The sequence below is a fragment of the Aulonocara stuartgranti genome (assembly GCF_965226115.1).
Source record: "Aulonocara stuartgranti genome assembly, chromosome: 7".
In the NCBI taxonomy this organism is placed as follows: domain Eukaryota; kingdom Metazoa; phylum Chordata; class Actinopteri; order Cichliformes; family Cichlidae; genus Aulonocara; species Aulonocara stuartgranti.
Window position 1 is genome coordinate 53,109,311 of NC_138945.1, and position 14,638 is coordinate 53,123,948.

At 44.1% G+C, this 14,638-nt stretch overlaps 2 protein-coding genes across 5 annotated transcripts; one reads left to right on the forward strand and one right to left on the reverse strand.

Moving 5' to 3' along the window:
- Positions 1-112: 112 nt before the first annotated feature.
- LOC309709775 (methionine aminopeptidase 2-like) lies at positions 113-6,343 on the reverse strand. Its single transcript, XM_082538604.1, has 11 exons — positions 6,124-6,343; positions 5,298-5,411; positions 5,021-5,083; positions 4,378-4,480; positions 3,906-4,067; positions 3,548-3,729; positions 3,205-3,299; positions 2,488-2,584; positions 2,284-2,387; positions 1,164-1,279; positions 113-1,049 (listed from the first exon to the last, which is right to left on the reverse strand). Exons 1-11 carry the CDS (start codon positions 6,266-6,268, stop codon positions 797-799), a joined length of 1,434 nt encoding a protein of 477 aa, XP_082394730.1. The 5' UTR covers positions 6,269-6,343; the 3' UTR covers positions 113-796.
- A 601-nt stretch (positions 6,344-6,944) lies between these two features.
- On the forward strand, positions 6,945-14,274 carry LOC309709771 (uncharacterized protein C3orf20-like). 4 transcript variants are annotated; one of them, XM_082538594.1, is made up of 17 exons: positions 6,945-7,034; positions 7,115-7,209; positions 7,325-7,764; positions 8,087-8,125; positions 8,218-8,317; positions 9,055-9,261; positions 9,397-9,546; positions 9,695-9,809; positions 10,560-10,685; positions 10,763-10,834; positions 11,046-11,217; positions 11,499-11,718; positions 12,432-12,512; positions 12,601-12,958; positions 13,085-13,201; positions 13,774-13,916; positions 14,075-14,274. In XM_082538594.1, the coding sequence occupies exons 1-17, from the start codon at positions 6,978-6,980 to the stop codon at positions 14,118-14,120; spliced, it is 2,538 nt and encodes an 845-aa protein (XP_082394720.1). In that variant the 5' UTR covers positions 6,945-6,977; the 3' UTR covers positions 14,121-14,274. The 4 variants fall into 4 exon arrangements, with proteins under 4 accessions (XP_082394720.1, XP_082394718.1, XP_082394719.1 ...); XM_082538592.1 differs by having other exon boundaries at positions 13,774-14,274; XM_082538593.1 differs by lacking the exon at positions 10,763-10,834 and having other exon boundaries at positions 13,774-14,274.
- The last annotated feature ends 364 nt before the right edge of the window (positions 14,275-14,638 follow it).

A 14,638-nucleotide genomic window follows, 5' to 3' on the forward strand; every position in this document is an offset into this window, starting at 1 on the left:
GTACCGCCCTCCGTTGGTTAAAAGAGAGAAATACACATGTACGTGGTTAAAGTTTGACATCATTTGACATTTTTGCTTACTAGCTAAGAAAAGAGGGAGCAATATAAGTGGAAACAATAAACATTCACTGTTGTAATGTTTATTTTTGGTCAAACTCTTTCTTAAGACGGAGGTTTTTCCTCAGGTTTCAGCACTGCAGCACAGCCTGCATTAGGTATTGGAGTAGTCTTCCTAATAAACTGTAAAACTGCTGTGTATCGGTGATGTCTCTAGAGCTGCCAGAGAGCTCCATGAACTTGAATGCAGCATTGGATGCAAGATTTATAACAATTTATTTCTTATAAAACTGCCTCAAATTAAAATAAAGCAAAGAAATGTAGAAGTATAAATATTTGATAGCGGTTCCGTTTTCCTCACATGAGCTTAACAAGGCAATAAAGCACAGCATGTTCAGGCAAGGTGCGAGCACCTAAACCTCCTTTTTTTTGCATGATTCTTTTGCATAAATCTCTTTTGCATATTACCTAAAAGCAGCACATCAAAAAGCTAAAATGACAACGCTGAATCAGTTAAAGATATGCCCTTTTTACTATTGGCTTGATCCTTTGGAGAGAGAGAAAGAAATGAAACAAAACTATCTCAGCTAACTTCATGAGAGTCTTTTTTTTTTTTTTGCTAAAACAATTATCTAAAGGTATTCAAGCACTGGAAATTTAGGTCAGAGAAATATTGCATATTTGCTGTCAGTCTGAAGAAGTCTGTCGTCTCCTGGTTCGTTGTGGATTTTGGCGCATGCTTAGTAGTCGTCGCCCCGGCTCACCACCTCTTTGCATGTGGGCCTGAGTAGGATGGTGTGCTCATACTGGGCGGTGTAGCTGCCCTTGATGTCGCAGAGAGGTGGGTACGGGTCTATGATGCCAAGGTCGCACAGATTCTTCAACGCCATGAGGTACTTGCTCTCTCCCAGGCGGTCCAGCCAGCGGCGGCAGAATGCCAGAGTGCCAAAATTCTCATTGATCACGTTCAGCAGATGTTTAGCCCTCGGAAGTCTGCGGTGTTGGTGGCGACACGGAAAGAGAGGTGAGAGAAACGTGACAAACTGGAGATCGAAGAAAGCCACCGTATAAAAACAAAGCACGAGGCGATGAGGTGAAAACAGAAACCTTATTGGCACGTGTCCCACGTTGAAGTTTTTCATGTAATGCGAGCACTCCATGTCATCGTGGACAGCACCTCTTCCAGTGCTGCCAAATGTCTCGATGGCATAAGCTTCACCTTCCTGAGAAGCAGCAAAAGAAGCAAAAAGAGACGAGGACTTTAAAGTGCAGAAATGAAAGACTGTTAGAGCAGGGCAGGTGTCATTGAGCACTCATAGGACAAAAGCACTTTAGAGGGAGGAGGGGAGGCTGAGAGCAAATTTAACAAAAACCTCAAGTTGTCAGCCGATGACATATTCGTGTGGAGTCTATTAAAGGGCGGTAGTGCTCTTTTCAGCTGTTGATTGGTCGGATCTCACTGGCACTTTGCTTCTCTATCAGCACGTGACTGCTGTCGGAGTCCCCCGTGGTACGAGCTGATAGCACTGAGACGCCCTTTCTCGCTGCACCGATAATCAGTCAAAGTGCTAGCAGTCCCCGTGGCACACCCAGCTGCCACTCTCTGATCACAAAGAGGGTAATTGCCCCTTTACACCAACACACTTTAGCTAAAAATACAATACACAAAGCTGCCACATCAGCATCAACCCCTCCTCAACTCTCCTGGAACCATCAGGTGAAAGGCTTGACGCAGCAACTTCCCAATTAAAATGCCCACTTCTGTCCAAGATAAAACCCCAGCCATGCACCACAGCTGTGCAGCCAGGCACAGGCTCACTTTAGTTCCCTGCATAATGCGAAGCCGTCTTTCTCCTTGGCCCCGTTAATGAACTCTTGATGCCCACGATTGAAACGAGTGGCTGGTGTGCTAACACGTGTTGCAACTCGATGGGGCCGCTAATTCCATTAAAAAGTGTAATTAGGGTGCTTAGGAGGGTGACCGAGAAGCTGTTAAAGCGGCGAATTGGAACATTTCTCCAGACCCCGTCGTAACCCTAACCAGCCACATGTTCGTCCAGTTGCACTTAAGAATTAAAAAGGGTCCATTTGCATTCACGCAAGGTCAGTCAGGTGGAAAAGGTTTAATTTCAAACGCTTTAGTAAAAAAAAAAAAGAGGTCTGCAGTTTTTTAATTTGGGCCCCACAGTCTAATCCACGTGTAATCTGTGGTAAATGGTGTACAAACCTCCATCCTTGTGGCTTCTCCACCTTTTACGATAGGGACCGTCTTCCCTGAGTGTATCCTGTATTGTCCAATAGAGTGGCCGTTGAGATTTCTTACCGGCTTCACTGTCAGAGAGCGGCACACAGAGGGTTTCATAAACAGGAAGCAGCTCTAAGCCTTGTTCGTGATTAAAAAGGATGAAGCATGGCATCATTTTTATTTTACCTTGATATGTTTTCCCATCTATCTCCACTTCATAAGACTCCATCACCTCCTGAATGGTCTCGCCAACATCGCACAGGCGCACATCAATTCCGGCGAACTGGGACAGATCAGAGTTTGCACACACACGTCAGTAAATAACACGCCATCCATCGCACACTGAAGGTCTGGAGAGTAAGAATCACATCCCACTTCTTTTTTTTCTGATTTTTGAGGGGGAACTAACTCTGAATAAGTGAATCGTATACTGACAGCCTTTAATATATCCAGTCTGAGCATCATCAGGTAACATCAGGTACCAAAGTAGTCACATTTAAGTGAGACATCATCTTTTTCCAGCCACATGTTTAATAAAAAAATATAAATTATTGTTTTTTTTGCGTTATGCGCTGTTCAGTTGCTGTATATCCATGCATTTCTATTTTACACTTGATTGCTTTTATGCTTTCTCACTATAAGATTACATCAGATTTTAACCGTGTGTCCCCTGCAGCTGGCAGGAATTCAACAGCGTGCACATTTTATGTCACCCTGAATTATTACACGCCACTGTACGTTATGATTTGTGCCGTTATTTCAGAATTATCGTCACCCGTTATCACAGTTGCATTTCAGACTAGATATGAATTATAACCTAAACTGTGATCTGGTTTGATGATTCTCGTTTTTTTTCATAAGTCTTTGTGTAAGCACGGTGCATGGGAGGACGGGCCCTATTACCCTGATGCCAGTGTTGGTTGCGTCTCTCACAGCCTCCAGCAGTCGGTCGTACTTTGGATTGAAAGTGACGGTGAAGGCACAGTCTATTATTCGACCTGAAAATACCAAACAGTTTGGTTAGTGCCGGCAGCGGCTAATTATTTTCATTTTTTTACACTTTTTTTTTTTTTGCAGAAACATTCAGCATGTATTCATCCAGAAAAAGAGGACGTTAATTAACTTATGAGAACAGTTTATTCCAGGCGGCCAGAATCATAAGGCAATCATCACTCCACCGTGCCAAATGGGGAATGGGAGACCGTAACTTGAAAAAGCACTTAAAAAGTTATTAGCGAGCTCTCACCGTTGATGTGCGTTCCAAAGTCAATTTTGCAGACGTCGTCGTAGCGCAGCACAGTCGGGTCTCCGGCGTTTGGGGTGTAGTGGGCTGCGCAGTGGTTGATGGAGCAGCCTGTGGGGAAAGCCAGGCCCGCCTTTAACCCATCTTCTTTGATGAGCCGCCTGGAGCAGTCTTCCAGCTTCTCACTGACAGAAGCAGAAAGAAACACAAAGAGGCAGCAGATGTTAGAGAGAAGCCAGGTAAAACATTCAGAGGAGAAAAGGTGGGAGCAGATCCTCCCTTTCTTTCAAGGTCTTAATCACATTCTCATCTTCTCAGACCATATCAATAACTCTCAAAGACAAATCAGCGTGTTTCTCACCAGATCTCTATCATGGTCATCCCTGGTTTGATCCAGCTCATGACATACGCACGGACCTGCCGGTGTGCCTCGGCTGCCTGCCTGAAATCATTCCACATTTCCTCGTTAGCCCTGTCCAGGGCCCGCTTCTCCTCGCTGGTGGTCCGCCACGCTGCGCTGCGCCTGGGGGTGGGTGCAGGGGAGCACCACGGAGAGGAGGCACTCATTATTTTCTCATTATACAAATGTTTGTAATGAGGCTATGACACATGCTCCCTGAAAAAAACACTGCACAGGTGAAAACAGTGCTGATATTTTTAACTGCAGCAAAACATACTAAAAAAAAAAAAGAGAATGGATTTACATCTTTACTGGAAACACGATCAATTAGTATATTATAGCCTGTATGGATAGGCGGAAAGTGGGACCTAAGTTAAATGTAGGAATGCCACACAACGGAAGACGGAAGGAACAACGTAGAGGTCACACACACCCGTCTTTTGATGGGGGATATTCACACTCCTCTCCCTTTGGAAAGTCTCCGTTGGGATACAGCTCACAAATAGGGACTGAGGGAGGGTCAGTCTGTCCCTTCACTGTGGCCCAGATACAGAAAAGGCGGAGCAGAGGAAAAAGCAGCAGGAGAGGGGAAATAAAACACGTTAACAAGTTATGAGCCCTTGTGCTCATGACATTGATATTTTGACTTTAAGAGAACAATGCCTGGCATTCTGGTACAGAAAGAGAATTACAGTGCTGGGGAAGTCATTCATATCGTCCTGTCTGAACAACATGCAGTTTTGTCCGACTGCATGTTGCAATACTGACGACTAATGACATGGATTTAAAAAAGACAAACTGCTGTTGTGCTCTGTTTGCAATCATCTGGTGTTCCAAAGCGCTTTCAACGCAGTGACGTCTGTTTTCGAATACACGCCGATGCTCATACACAACCGCAAAGATTTTACTGAACGATCTTTCAATGCTATCAACAAATGCTACATATCTACTTAATATCTTAAGTGTGCGTGTGTTTGCTTTTTAAATGAACAAACAATAAGAAAAATCCTCTTGCTGAGTGAAGAATTTAAATTCTTGGTGCATTTTGGTGCGCTACGGGAAAAAAAATAGCTTACATCCTTTCTTCTTCTTCTTCTTCCTCTTCTTTTTTCCAGCTGAGTTCTCTCCCTCGTCCCCATCTGTTGAAAGCATCATTAGTTTCAATACAGTTTGCAAAGTGAGAAATATCGACAGGCGTTTGGGCACAATTCCCAGAGTGCTACTGAAAATCAAATATCACATTGCAGATATGATCAGCTGAATTTCACAGTGCACTTTCTGGGACTTGAAGTCCAGCAGCATGACCGCTGCAGACAATGATGCTGATAGTGGGCGGCTGTAATAAGAAGATACCTTCTTCTCCATCCTCGGCCCTTTCTTTGTCCTCCAGCGTTTGCTGTTCCAACTGTTTTGTCACATCACCAACACCTCCGGCGTCTCTATCCCCCTCAGCCTCGCTTGTCCCTGCTGCAAAGTCACACAATGCCGTGCATGCATGTGCAGGTGAACATGGACGTGCATGCACGCACACACACATACACAGAGGGAGTAAATTATCTGTGGTTCAGAGTCCATTCAAGAAAGTGCATCTACCATGATCTGAACTTGGCAGGATGTGTGAATAATTTCTTGCCTTGAGAAGTCAGTATCCTCAAGGGCATATGCAGCTTGCAGCATTATGACATTTAGCCCTTCATAGACAGAGCTGTGAGGACCACGCTTGACTTAGGGCAGCTTCAGCAACTTAACCTTTTGGGATTTTACTGCTGATGAAGCAGTAATGCTGCAACTGGCAACATGTCATCGTATTGCACTACAACTGTGGGTCTATTACATAATTTCACGCAGATTATGTGGAGAATTATAGGATCAAACATATTTAATCTGGGCAAGTTACATTTATTCCCCTCATATCTTCAAGTGACAGCTTCCAATCCATTTTTGACGTTACATTTCATTTTCGGAGTCTGTCCCGTTTCCAGATGAGCGCCCTCAGCTTCAGCAGCAGCCGCTGAGAGTTGGGACATCTGGACAGGAATACCCTCTGACAGGTTGAAAAAGTCTCATGTCCAGTACACTTAATGCTCTGCACAACACCGAGCAGTAAGGGGAATTTTTTTTTTTTTTTTTGCGCTATTTTCTTTAAAAGGATCCTCTAACCGCAAAATGCGCTCCTTACCTGGCGCTGTGGTTCTGCTCCTCTTCTTCTTTCTTCTTTTTTTCTTTACCGATTCCGAGGCGTCCGCTTCTTCTCTTTCCTCGTTCAAGTCATCCCCATTGAGAAGTTGAGGCTCCACTTCAGCCTGGAACTGTAGCTCCGCCATGATCAGCGGCTAAGAGACGAAGTGACGCATAAGCTGCTGGGAGCCTCCAGTGGTCAAAGCAGAAAAGTGTGCTGGAGGGAGCTTCAGCCAATAACGAGCTATTAGACGATCTCTATGCAACAACTTAACCAGAACAGAAGAAGACGATCCTCCTGTGCGCCAAGCAGCAAAAAAAAAAAAGAAAAAAGAAAAAAAAAAGTTTCAATCGTCATCAGATTTTTAGAGTTACATTGTTTGGACTCACAGTTCCTGTGATGCTCAGATGTATGTGACAGTCCTGTCCCGGTGTGTGGCCTTTAAAAGCTGCACTGTGCTGGACTCATCACTTTCTCCGATCGTCCAGCGGCTGAGTTTCAGGTTACCTGGCAGCCCAGCGCACACCTGACTGCTGCAGCTCCTCAGTATCAACCTGCGCGCCCTTTCTTTCTCTTTGTGTGTCCACATTGCCAAACGCTCGACACCTTATCTGTTATTGAGAGTAACGTATTGTTGTTTGCACTGTCACAGATTCAATTTGATGCCCAGAGTCGATCATTAACGTGCGTAACGCGAGAAGTGCGTATCCAAGCAACAAGGCGAGAACATGAACGGAGAGGGGGGTATTTGCTGGAGTGAAATGTTGATCTTGAAGCACTTTTTCTCAGCTAGGTTACTTTTGCTTTGCTGCAAAGAGATACAGTGTGGGGGATTTCTCCCTTTGTAACGGGAAATGAGTTCTTCTGGTGGGACAGAAGGCAGACGGGGGCCCTTTTATTTCTTTGATCAGGTGAGGTGAGGATGCGTTTTGCTGACTGTGTAGTTTAAAAGAAAGAGCACAACTTTTACCGTCCACTTGCCTCTCTGCAGCCAGCAGGACGAAATCGAGTTAAAGGAGAGCGAGGAAACATTTTACATTTGAGTGTGATAAATGGAGGAGCACAATTCGAGGGCAGGATACGAAGGTAATTAGAGGCTTGCACATTCTGACAGAGATGATCTGCTGTGGGAGCATCCGAAAAAAGGAGGAGGAGAAGGAAACGTGGTTTACTGTAAATAACCTGTCTTATTTTCTCATAGTAATCTGGAGGAGAACGAGGGAAGGGAGGAAGAAGGCGATAAACCTGGCACATCGTCTGCTGCTTTAACCCTGAACGGTTCGATCGAGGCATACAAGCAAGCAGCGCCTCAGTTATTAAATGAATTGGCTCGCCTGCTTTGGCAGCATAGGTGGGCTGATGAGAGGCGTCTTCCTCACGGGGTTGTAAATATTCTGAACTGCTCCTGGCACGATCTGACTGCAGGGGCGCTGCGTTCAAGTCCCAAACTGACTGACAAGCTACCGAAGTCTGTGGGCTCCCCGAAGCTGCAGCAACCTCCCCGCCAGGTGTCAGCCAGCGGCCGGGAGGAAACGGCAGAGGAGAACCCGTGCGCAGCAAGAAGTGCTGGTTTCACAGGGAGAAAGTCGCGAGCCAAACTAAACCCACATGTGAAAAAGAGCGAGCCAAGATGCAGTAGAGGTAAAAGAAATAATTTCAGGCACATTTCTGTGGCCATAAAAACACTACAAGGGAAGATAACATACCAGGAAGGTATCCATCTAATCCCCCCCCCCCCAATTGGACCTTTCCAACAGCCCATACTTGTTCAGTCTTCTTTTGTGAGGCATGTAGAAACTGAGATGTAGCTCTTGTTTTTTTTTTGTTTGTTTGTTTGTTTGTTTTCTTTTTGCAGTTTCTCTGAGCATTGCACTCTGAGTTTGGAGTGCATTTACGTGAAATTCCTTGGAAATTGTATTATAATCCTTCTAAGACTAAGTTTCACATTCTTGCTCTTAAACAGCTCGCAGCTCCACAGCAGCCACTCCCTCCATCTCATCCAGTAAGTGTAAACATGCAGGTATGACATGCAGCTGCAGCACTGCGTAGATGACTCTGTCACTGCCTCCGCTGTGTCGTGTGTTTTGTGTGCAGGTTTGATCGCTCAGCCTAATCAGGCCTCCAGTGATGTGCTGAACAGGATCAGTGTGTATCAGTGGGTGGTGGAGAGACTGCAGGGAGCAAAAGATCCAGAGTGAGTTGTCAGCGTCTGTTTCTGCATTAATAGCATTTGCATTTCCAAATGATCAGATCCTGTTGGTCGGCTGATCTGATGAATCCATTTTGATTGAATTTCAGGCTATTTTACATTTGGTCATCAGTTACTGAAATCCTTATCTGGTTAAAGCAATATAATCCAGTACTTTCACATGCATTGTTTAATATACGTTAAGGTCCATAGGCTTTTGGACAGTGACACATTTATTTGTAATTTTGCCTCTGTACACAACACAGGGGATCTGAAATCAAACAGTCAATATGTGGTTGAAGTGCTGACTTTTAGTTTTATTTCAAAGGGTTTGACAAAGGTTGCACATAAACTGTTTGGAACTGTTTGATGGTCAAATGAGGTCGATTCCCTCTTTATCTCATGACTAATTGGGCAGATAAAAGATCTGGAGTTGATTTCAAATGATGCAATTGCATTTGATAGTTTTTCATTTAAATTCTCAATATGAGGTCCAAAGAAAGGTCAGTAAAAGCAAAGGCCATCTGAAGATGGGGAAAAAACAAACCTATCAGAGACGGAGCAAAAACTTTAGGAGTAGCAAAATCAACAAATAGAACAACACCAAAAGATGACGGCTTATTTCCATGGTTCAAAAAAACCCCTTCACAACATCTAACCCAGTCAAGAACACTCACACGAAAACGACAAAAGTCACATTTGTCCAAAAACGTTTACACTTAACCGTATTTTTTTTAACGTAGAAAACTGCCAACAACTGAGCTGGATCCGAACGAACAGCTTATCCTCCGTCACTATGGGGATACGAAGGCTAACGTGACACGCAGGAGAAGAAAGGACCATCCTTCCTCTTTAGTCAACGGGATGCCACAGATACCAGAAGTGAAACAGCAGGATCCTGCCCGGCAAAAACTGCACTACAGGATCAACGATGGCTCCTCATTCATATAGTATCATCTTTTTCTCATCATGTTTATTCATAAAGATTTCAATTTTAATGAGTGTCCAGAATTAAAGGCGGATTTGGGCATATGGAAAATGTGTCACTGCTGCTGACCTTATGACCTGTAATTGTGGCCCCTCAGTTACCCATCTGGTTGCATGGCAGTGTGCCAGAGTCACTCAGGCCTGCCCTGCGGAGGCTTCTATACCAATGTGTTCACTGACAGCCAATTTCCCACCATCCTCGCGACTATTACAGCATTTGGGCGCGGGGCCGTCACGCATCCTCTCAGGTGAGTGCATGCCAGGTGGCTTCCATTCTTTTCATTTTTTTTTTCTTACTGAAAAATATGAAGTAACATGTAAAAATACACGTATAACAAAATTCTGTTGCACATGCTTCGCCTGTTTGTTTTAAATCTTTTGTAACTGTTAATGCAGCTCGGCCGTCACAGCACTGTGGGACCAGAACGGTGGATTCGTGTGCGATATTTATGGAAACAAAACTAAGGAGTGGAGTTGGAAGCCATATCACAGGGAAAAGATTGCAATACAGGTGGGGTCTACGAATTAAACTCCTCTCGATGTTGTTGTTGCTATTCTCTCATCAATAAACTGAAAAATTCGGAGCAAAAGTAGCCAGAGACACACAGGAGGAACTGGCAGTACAGTGTGTACTTATATTTCTGGGGAGGCAGCTGATTGATTTTTTTTTTATTGAATTTCAATGAAATAATAAAAACATTTTATGCAGCACTCCTCATTTTGTTAGGCAAGAATGCTTTTACATCTGAAAAACCTTTAAAAAATTACTAAGTTGAAAATAAATATGAATATTACATTTTTTTTTAGCAAACTATCTAAATGATTTTTGGTCCCTGTGGTTTTTGCCTTTGGAATTACATATGCTAAATCATATGTTATGGTACTATAACCACAAGAGACTTGGAAAAAAATCATAAAAATATGATGGGGGAGTTTTGTTGTCAATGTTATACTTTAGTGTTCAGGATATATAATCCACTCTCATGCACATCAGCTCACTTTGTAGGGTTTCAGTGGGGTTTGCGGTTACGATGTAGCTACGGTGTAGATTTCCTACTCATGCATAAATCCCAGCAACACTAACTGTCTCTGACAGGACGTAGAGATTCATATTTTATTGTCTGCAGGGTTTCTTTGCTTTAGATTGGATCGTTTCAGGCGACAAAGACAGGAGGACTTGCTAACTCTTTATGCCACTTTGCTGTTCTTTAGGGTTTTCATTTTCTAATAACCGATAAAAGTGTTTGCTTGTCTCCTGCAGATTTCTGATCACGTGTCTGTGAGTCTGTCCAGCGGTACGTCTGCAGTGCTCACCTTCAGGTGTGAAAATGAAACCGCCCAGCTTCCGCTTTCTGCTCGGTCTCACCTTAATCAGCCAAAGGAAACAGTAAGATTACATTGTTTTTCACCTTGATATTGAGGAAGCTAAAATATTTCTCTGTAATATCAGTTCTGCATTTGCAGTCTTATTTGAAGACTCGGGAAACGTTTATCTCTGATGCTGCTCAAGACCTCCTGTATCCCCCACTGACACATGTAAGACACTTTTAATGATCAGATGATTGTGTCTGAGTGAAAAAGTGACACAAACAGTGAATCAAACAGCTGATTAGATAAAGAGGAGCAGTTAGCTTAATAGCCACCAGTGCGTTTGTGCACAAATAGTCGGTGGTTGCTGTGTATAGAGCAGCTAGCTAAATGCTTTACATAACATAATCTACCATGCGCACATAATGTTGTGTGGCAGAAGTCGGTGTGCTCTCGGGATGCTCTCCAGATGGTGAGAGAAGGGAAGAGGCAGGAGGAGTCGTCAGCACACTGGAAAAGAGGAGGTCATCCTAGCGGGACACTGATCAGGCTTCAGCAAAGAGTACACAAAACCGTGGAAGATTGGTTGGACTGTTATCGTGTGGCTGTCGGTACTTACACGCTCACAGCTTCCAAACATAGCCTCTCTAGCTTCTCTGACATTCACCCTGTTCTCCCCACATGTGATAAAACTGCAACAGCTGGTTGTAACATCAAGAAAACCTGACCTGGTCGGAGCTGCTTGGAATAGTTCAATGAAGCAAAAAGTTACAGGATCACTTTATCCTGCAAACTCGACATTATTGAATAGTTCCATGAGGATCTTGTTCACGGTCATCTGTGCAACTCTGTATCTGTGTGCATTTCTGAGTGACCTCTTCCTCTCCTTCAGGTATCAAGTGTCCTGGCTCAAAGCGGATGCCAGATGCCCCACCGAGGACCAGGCCGAGAAAAGAGGCACAGTCAGCTGCTCTGCCCTCTGTGAAGCTACCTGAACGAGTAAATGCTAACCCTGTCCAGCCGGAGGATAGCAGAGATGAGTTTCGGGAGCTTCACGGACACCTGTCGCAATCAGCCGAAAGAGCGCCGGACTTTCCCGTTGTCCTGCCTAGGTGCACGCTAAAGCCATTTCCACACACAAACTCTGAACAATGTTATGTTAGGAGGATCAGGTCAGGACATTTTCTGACATTTTCAGGAGATTTTGCTCTTCAGTCGATTTCCAAAACTGCTAGAAACAGGACACATGGCACCCGATGGTGCTCTGTAAATTCACTGGGCAAATACCTTCGCTACTCTCACAGAGATGAAATTAAACATTACACAGTCTTCACCCTGAAGATGTAGCAGTTTGAAAAACATTTAATGAGTTGGACATTTTCCTCCCGACATACAGCTCCACTGGGCGACATTTAGAAGGGCTCAGTGCTCCAGTGGATGTGTGAAAATGATGTGACATACAGCGATATCTGGATGTTTCTACTCTGGATAACTTAACCAAGTAAACACACTAAAGAGAATTTATATATATTATTTATTTATCCAGGTAAAAGTCTCATTGAGATTTTAAAACATGTATTTTTCATGATGGACTTAGCCGAGAGGCCAGCGGGGACAAAAACTGCTTTACAGTGTATGGATTACCTGCTCAACCAGCGAGTTATAACGGCACCTGCTTTAGTTATTCTTGAGCTGCAGTAACAGAAACACATTGCGGAGCAGTTTCAGTGCTTCACTTGTGCTACACTTGCACTAGATCTTTGCTGCATTATTGAAAGGCACACTAAAGAACAGTTTAACTTTTTTTTGACCTGTTTGTTGTCAGGACACCTAGAAAGCCTGAAAAGAAGGAACGTGGATTCACGCAGCTAGGACCCCTTCGGATTTACGGGAGCATCAAACCAGAGTAAGACCAGACGCTCTAGTTTGATGAAAAAAGTCAATTGCTACATGTTTTAGTAGCCTTATAAAACATCAGATTCCCTGTCTCCCAGGTCAGTTTTTCTTCCAAATAATCCCGAATTGCAGATGGCCGCCGTCACCCTCCTTCCTGCAGTGGCACCGTTCCCCCCCTCTGTCCCCCTCACAGTGTGCCCGGATCTACTCAGAGCGGCACTGCTGGGGGAAGGGCAGCGGAGGAGCTGCTGCTGCAGCACTAAACTAATGCCGGTAGTGACAGACCTGGAGTATGATGCTCTCATTATGGGCCAGCCTCCACAGAGTCAACAGATCCTTGTTGTGTGTGTGACTTGTCCACGTCAGCCTGTCGACACGCACGCAACGCTTGGCCAGGACTCGCTGGAGTATCTTTACAGGAGGAAGAACAAACACAGAACATCGCCTTGCACTCAGGTGTGAATCTAGGCAAAATAAGAGTTATGTTAGTGATACTGAGGCACATTTTCAAGGGTAAAAACAGTGTTGCTTAGAGCCAGTCAGATTCAGTAACAGGTTGATTTTTTTTTTCTTAAAATCCAGTGTCAGATGGACTCTTTTCGTGTGGTGAGGTATGAAATAGAAATGGAGAATCCCTGCTACGAATCCAAGAACATCCTGCTGCGCCAGCGACACAGAGCTGCTCCCGGCACGGTCCTGGTCAGTAAACCTACTGCAGACTTGTCCAAAAGCTGCATGCTATGCAAAGTGCACGCCTTCATGGTCCCCACTGGGTGGCAGCAACAAGCACCGCTCCACTACTTTCCCCTGATGTCCAAACATTCCTGTAAAAGTATTAAAAGTATTAAAAGTAGGAAATACAAAAGGGAGCTCTAATGACAACTGCTTCAGTGACGTTTGCTAACGTCCTTCACTATCAAACATAAAGGTCTGAGTTATAGTCACATGACACACTGTCAGCACTTAAATAATGTAGGTCAGCAGGCCCTACTCAGAAACTCTGAAAGCACATACATTACAAATAACAGGATGTGGTGTCGCATCAACGCCAATCTGTGTTGAAATCTAAAGCTTAAAAATAACCTCATGATGTATGACCTTTGTTGTGAAACGTTTTTGTAAACCACTTCTCTGCAGAAAAAAAAAAAAAGCCCTCCCTGCTTAACATTTTTACATGTGGGGAGGGTAAAAATAACTGCAGTGGGGGACTGCAGAGGCGTTTTCTTCCACTTTCAGACGTGTAAAGTACTTTTTATATGCTCATGTGATAGATGTATATCAGAGGGAAGCTGCTGTTCGCGGGCTACATATGCAGCGATCACAGCTTCTCAGCCAGGGTCCTTGAAAAGCAAATCTCCAGAAGCAGAAGAGACTACAGATTAGGTCTGATTCTCCCTTCAGACTACAAGTTCAGGTATTACTCCACAATCCCCTCTGATTTGATGTCCTGTAAGCCAATGAATCAAACTGGTTATTGCATACTGGAACACATCACCACAGAACCACAAATAACAGAAGTTGGCTTTCTAAAGCTGAACACTTTACTGGTGTTCTTCCAATCTTTGCACACAGTGATTCCGTGAACACTCCTGCGGCTGCAGACACAGCACTAACCTGAGGCGACGACATCACGCCGAGCCCTTCACAGAAAAGGGAAACGGCGAAGGCAATGTAAAATTGTCATCAACATTTACGTGAAATTCGGACGGATTTCTCTGTGGAATAAAAAAATGAAACTGAAACATAACCTGATGCTTGAGTCCTTATTTATATTATCAATTAAGTCTTCACTTTCCCTTCTTTAAGATATGTAACCCCTCTGCAGGGACGGGAATCACACTGCATCATTCCAGCAACAGACCAAAACGCCCTCCCTTCCCTTGTCTTGTCACACACTCGATATTCCTCCATGAAATAAAACATGGATCAGGGGCAAGAGATCTGCCACAAGTTCCTGGATTCAGTGAGTTTCGACTTGGCCAAATAAACATGGCAAAAAGCAACAACTAATCCATTATTTATATTCAATCCTTCATATTATTCACCAAGTCAAGCTGTCAGTCATCTGACTTTCTTTGTGACTTCCTGTAAATAACTAAATGCAGAATCAACCTGCTGACACAAGGAGGGAACTGA

Bases quoted from the DNA above. Each gene is read 5' to 3' on its own strand.
- LOC309709775 (XM_082538604.1), bottom strand. From the start codon at position 6,268: ATGGCGGAGCTACAGTTCCAGGCTGAAGTGGAGCCTCAACTTCTCAAT. The intron at 3,300-3,547 runs GTGAGAGCTCGC...TGGTATTTTCAG, and splicing joins CTTTGGAACGCACATCAACG to GTCGAATAATAGACTGTGCC. The intron at 2,585-3,204 runs GTAATAGGGCCC...GATCTGTCCCAG, and splicing joins CAACCAACACTGGCATCAGG to TTCGCCGGAATTGATGTGCG.
- LOC309709771 (XM_082538592.1), top strand. From the start codon at position 6,978: ATGAGTTCTTCTGGTGGGACAGAAGGCAGACGGGGGCCCTTTTATTTC. The intron at 7,035-7,114 runs GTGAGGTGAGGA...GCCTCTCTGCAG, and splicing joins CCTTTTATTTCTTTGATCAG to CCAGCAGGACGAAATCGAGT. The intron at 10,835-11,045 runs GTAAGACACTTT...GTTGTGTGGCAG, and splicing joins TGTATCCCCCACTGACACAT to AAGTCGGTGTGCTCTCGGGA.